Source organism: Homalodisca vitripennis, chromosome 2, assembly GCF_021130785.1.
Source record: "Homalodisca vitripennis isolate AUS2020 chromosome 2, UT_GWSS_2.1, whole genome shotgun sequence".
Lineage (NCBI taxonomy): Eukaryota > Metazoa > Arthropoda > Insecta > Hemiptera > Cicadellidae > Homalodisca > Homalodisca vitripennis.
Genome location: NC_060208.1, coordinates 53,745,052 through 53,751,051, shown reverse-complemented (window position 1 = coordinate 53,751,051; position 6,000 = coordinate 53,745,052). Strand labels below are relative to the sequence as shown.

At 32.3% G+C, this 6,000-nt stretch overlaps 1 protein-coding gene across 2 annotated transcripts in view; it reads right to left on the bottom strand.

Annotated features, from left to right (window-relative positions):
- Nucleotides 1-262: 262 nt before the first annotated feature.
- Nucleotides 263-6,000, bottom strand: part of LOC124353951 (transmembrane protein 178B) — a 76,592-nt gene continuing 70,854 nt past the window's right edge. For both annotated transcript variants that reach the window (XM_046804036.1, XM_046804035.1), the window contains exon 7: nt 263-1,587. In XM_046804036.1, coding sequence (XP_046659992.1) covers nt 1,484-1,587 — 104 coding nt within the window. In that variant the 3' untranslated portion in view covers nt 263-1,483. The remainder of the gene's footprint in view (nt 1,588-6,000) is intronic.

The window sequence follows — 6,000 nt, the reverse complement described above, 5'->3', positions numbered from 1 at the left end:
AACCCTCCGCAGATAGCATAAGCTACTGGTGTTATGCATGTATCAACACAATGCATTTGTTGACATTGGTACAAATCTAATGTTCTTGTACGAGTCCTATGGATACTGAATGAATACATGTCAAGAATCAATCATTTATCTAAGTAGTTAGTCCTAGTCTTACACATTTCATTAATCCTTAGATACATCTAGCCTTAGTCCTAGAGATATACTACTGCAAGGTACTGGTTTGATATTCGTTACTGGAAAAAGTAAAACAACAAAATAAAAAACTAATTTATTTGTATCCAGTTTACAATCGTTGTTTTTAAATATTTTCTGGGTTGAAAATAACAATAATAAAGAATAACAATTAATTCAGATTTTTGTGATGTAAAAGAATTACTTGTTATTATTTGGTCTCTGTACACAATGTTACATATAAAAGCACTTATACTTATAATAAACAGAACAGTAGATAAATAATCTATAGATAAAAATACTGCTTCTTCATGAGTGAGCAAATAGTTTCAAGAGATACTCGTCTGTACACTAGCTAAAAATACACTAAAGTTACTTAACACTAATGTTATAATATGGTACAAAATAAATAGATAGCTGAAAACAACTATTTTCAGAAAATATATCAGCTCAGTTATTTATTTCAGAAGTAAATATCTTTACTCAACATTCAAGGTAATTTGTATCTTTTTTTGTATATTTCTTATTTATATTTCTTTGTATATTAATTTCTTCATCACAGTTATTTAATATCAACATTATTGCTTACTTCAGATTTATTGAAAGAAATACATTTAGTTTTAAATACATTACACTCTTGAAAATTGGTTCAATTATTAGGATGGAATCTAATGAAATTTAAAGTAACAATTTATATTTCATGAATGTTGATAGCTTAAATTAGTACTTCTTTATTTTTGTAATAATTCATAACCACATATAGTTTACATCAAATCTAATAAAACTTACATACTATAGCGTAGTACTTAATTTATACATTATTTAATTTAAAATCTAATTTATGTTTGAAAATTATTCAAATTTTAGTTTGAAGTTACAATATCCGTTATGATTCACAAGTTGTATTTTTGTATGCCTGTTACACACCAAGAAAATATCAATTCTTGAAACTTTATATTAAATTTAAAAAAAGTTTTATATTATTTGATTTTATTAAATAGCAAGTAAACCCATTATTCACAGAATGATGAGTAGTTTTCCTGTTAATACAACATTAAATAAATTAACTATCCAAATTCATTTTTTCCAAAAATGGTTTGCATAGTAATGATACAAAAATCACAATGACAGGATATTATGTCCAAATCAAAAATGTGTTATGTATAATTTTAAATTAACACAAAATGCTTTTCCTAATTAAATATAATATATGATGTGTCCAAAGGCAGCTCTGAGATACAATCAGTTGTTCACATTCAGTAGCTTTGGAGCACAGTTCTCGGAACCCATAAGTGTCTCGTTTTCAGTAGTTGTAGGGGCCATACTGTGAGCCATGGTAGTAAGGTCCTGGGTACGCGGTGGGTGCAGGATAGCCGGCGTATGCGTACTGCTGCTTCTGAGGGTAAACTGGAACATGAAACATTCGTTACACAAGCTTCATAGTAGACAAAGATAATTTTTAGAAGTAATTTGATTAATAAGTCATTGAACTTTAAAGTTCACTGTTTATGATTAATCTGTAAAGTTCATCTCTGTTAAAATTGATCAAAATCTTTCTTTATAAAACTTATTGTTATAATTTTACCTTTACGCACGAACGCACATGTGTGCGTGCAGACACATACACATACACATGGTTTTTTCCAGTATGATGTGAAACATTTGGTTATGTTTGTATGTTAAATAGTATTTTACATATTACCCATTACCCTATCTAATCTAAAGCATTTGTTATAAAAAGGTGTTACATAGGTATGATTTATTGGGTGAATATTATTTTTATTATAATTTATAATAACAAACTTAAAGATTACATTTTAAAATAAAGAAAATGAATTACAAAACATATGATAATCACTCTTTGGAAAATATACTTACAATAAGTATAATCTCATAGCTGAGTCTTAGTTTTGAATGGTACACAACACTTAACATGGGTGGGAAGGGTTGATTCAATACGAATATTGAATTTCAGCCACTGCACTAAGTGAAAGGTGAAATGGAGCTAAACTCAATATTCACTATAATAGCTAGCTCAATATATTGGAGCTAAACATTTGTTAACCCTGCGTTAGTCGCGTTCCGCCTGGAACGTCGTTGCTCGCGCACGGTCTGTGAGACCGTGTTCGAGTAATCCATAGAAAACACTGGTTAAAATTGAAAATAGCTCATAAATTATAAAAACATTTATTTATAATGTACCGTATTTAGAAAACAAATAAGTGAATAATTTATAAGTAGTTTAAATGTTCTTATATAAATGTAATTGAAATTGATGTGTACTTCAACTTACATTACAAAATTAAAATTTCTATATCCTATATACATAAAATACTAAAAAAATATTATTTAAAAATACTAATAGACCTTAATAAATAAAACATAATAATAGAATGTTTAAGAATACTGAGTACAGTAAAAATATTTTTTATAGGCTTAGGTAAGTTCAGTGAAGTAAATATAAAATTTGGAAACTACAAGATTCTGATTTAATCTGATTCGTTAGTGTCCTTGTTTTCTGGTCTATCTAATGGCCGGTTTAGACACAGTCTTAGGTATGTATGCTCGCCGCAGATGTAGATTCTACAACGTGCACTTCTTACTCCTGTTTTCCTATTTTGTTTCCACCTACATAGCGAACATCGTCCATGACTTGTTCCTTCCTCCGGAGCTTCTCCTAGACGAGGAGCTGGCACCCCGGCAAGGGCTTTAACTTGTGTCTGAAGTTGGCAAGAAAGGTTGGTCAATGTCGTTCTGACTTTCAAGACGTCCATACACAACTCCCGGCTGAGAGTTTTGAGATAAGATCTTCTTGTTACTTCATTCCGCGTATTTGATCTCCAAATGATGAAACTATTGACTCCTTCAATGTTCAGCATTGCAAAGAAAACAACGAGAGGCCACCGATTAGTCATTCTACCCACTGAATAAGTTGCTTTCATTTCATAGAGGGTATCTACACCTCCCTTCGTAGTGTTATAGAGCGTCAATATTTCTGGCATTTGGGCATCCCCAGATGATTCATCGATTCTATCATCAAAATGCATGGACAACTGAAGGAAATCATTTCTATTCTTTTTTTGGTACATATGATACAAGTGTCATGTCGTCGCCAAAGGCAAACAGGCTTGTCTGATGAGGCCTTTGCTTAGTTTCTACAAATAAAGATGGTACCTCTCTCTTATTTTTCCTTAAAGCACCGACAAGTGATAATCTATGCTGATTCTTCAGTTTCCTTCCTAAAGGAATGGAAGTGAACCAGTTGTCCACAGTGACATGTCTTTCTGTCCCGAGATAGGTTGAATTAAACGAAGAACCAATTCAGATGGTGAATTGTTAACTTGATATGGCCCTGGAGGCTGTTTGGCCCCATAGATCTCCATATTTAGAGCATAGCAAACTCTAGTGTCTGCCAAGGCAAATATCTTGATACCATATCTGGCTGGCTTCGACTAAAATCGCCACCAATAAAGTCATTTTCACTTGGAACTTCACGCAGAAGTTGGAGAATTCGTTCTTCTTCTTTCGGATCCATTTTCAAAAATTTAGATGCACAAAATATTTGTTTATCCGCAAACAATTACAGTCACGCACTGTCCACAAGTCCGGGAACACACAAACACAAACAGTCGCGCACGGTCTCGAGTACCGGGGTAGCGGCTACACAGATAGGCGCGCCGGAATGGCAGACCAGGACGTAAACAAAACCCCTCTGTTGCCTACAATGTAACACCAAACACTGCTTTTACGGCATGAAGTGGGGGAGGGGATTCTAGAACTCAGCTAGACAAAAGCACGTTGCATGTTACCAACTCCAACAAGAATAGCATAACAAATTCTCGCGTAGCGGAATCTAGGACCGTGCGCGACCAACGCAGGGTTAAATACTTAAACTTTTACCTGTACCAAAATGAAAATACTGAAATACTGTATTAACATAATGGTTAGAACATCTACACATTAACCTATGCAGCATGTTTTATTTCAAGTGACCGGTAAAATTTCTTTGAATTGTAAATACCTTTTTTGATAGTTTAATTCACTATAAATACACAAGTAACATAATTGTCTGTGTTAATATTTAGACTGATTGTTTAATATGTGATAAAAACAAACGTAACACCAGTGATTGTAGTCAGTGGACGGTAGGCAGGTAAAAAAGATATGAATAAATAATTTTAACTCCATATTTATTTAACAGAACCCTTGATGATAGAATTATAGTTAAATACTCTTGATACTGCTTATTATGTACTGTATGTGTATTGTAGTAAGAATAAACAAAAAATTATGAGTTATGAAATTAAAAAAACTCATTACACATAGGTCATTGGAATTAAATCTTGATGTCACGATAGTGATGACTAAAAAAAACATTACGTATTGAAGGATAAGGGCATGAGACACCAATCTTAACAGTCAAGACAAGGGATGCATTCAGATTAGAGGTGGGCCGAAAAAAAAACAATTTAAGTAAACAGTTTAGTTGTACATTATTTTTGAAAAAGAGTTTTTTTAAAGTTTAGGAGAAAACGTTTTAAGACGCTGAAATCAAATCTGTCTGACACAAAACAATTTCCAACTCAACAGTTAAGTACTAAGCAACTTAGCAGACAGCAGCTTATGAGCTAAACTGTTTACTTTTGCCTGCCTGTTTGCAAAACCAGAACTTGAGTTAATTTCAATATTTTGAATTGAGTTACTCATTTAATTTTTTTCAACACTGTGTTTTAGTTTTTGTGTATTTCAGTTCTCTTTTTCTGTTGGTCATTTAATTATGTTTAACCTTATGTTTACCCATCACCTGTTACAATTTTGTTTTAAAAAATCCTCAATGTCATCTAACTTTTTGGAAATCGTCAAATAGCGTTTCATAGTGAAATGTTCTCTTGGAATTTTTCATCAACTGCCCTTACCAGATCATCGGTGATGAGAGAAGGGTGACCGCTCCGATTCTTATCATGCACATTTACTATTTGTTCAACTGCCATTGAACATTCTAACCCACTTTCTCACCATTCCTTCACTCATCACGTCTTCCCCGAAAACATCTCGAAGTTGACAATAAATTTCAGACGGTTTCACATTCCTTGCGTTCAAAAGTCTTATTACAAAATGAATTTCACAATCGCCGGGATCACTAATTATCTTAAACATAAAACTGAAAACACAACGTAGAACAACTAAAATGGCATGAGTCGATAGCCAGTGAACAAGGACAACTAGTGTGCATGCGCAGAACACCGATTGCAGTACTACGGCAGCAGTAGAATGAAAAGGTAATTACTTTCTGAACACGCCTCTTACTAGTAAATAGTTACTTTTGTGTCATCTGGAAGACAAATGATTTCTTGGAGTAAATAAAGAGAATACTTTACATGATACAATGTAATGAAATCTTCTTTTATGTGTCTAAAATGTAATGTAATGTGGATCTTGAAAGATTTTGGAACATGTAACCGTTGCTATAAAGTGGCTGAATGAAATAAAGAAAAATAATATAAAGAGACATTTGTTTATATTTACTACACAACAGTATATCATTTTGTTACTTATAATGGATAAAACAAAACATTTTTTTTGCTCTTTTATTACACTATAACAAAATATTAAATTACAGATTGTTACCACACTACATTTTGAAAGCAAATGCAAAACTGACTTTTTTGCCCTTGACATGACCAGTAAAATCTCTTTATTGCGACCTCTAGGAATGTTTTGAGTCTATTGTTTAAACTAATTATTTAATAATACATTAACATTGTACACAAGAAGCAGAATTATCATTCTTTGGGGATAATCAAATTCAGTACTTTAATT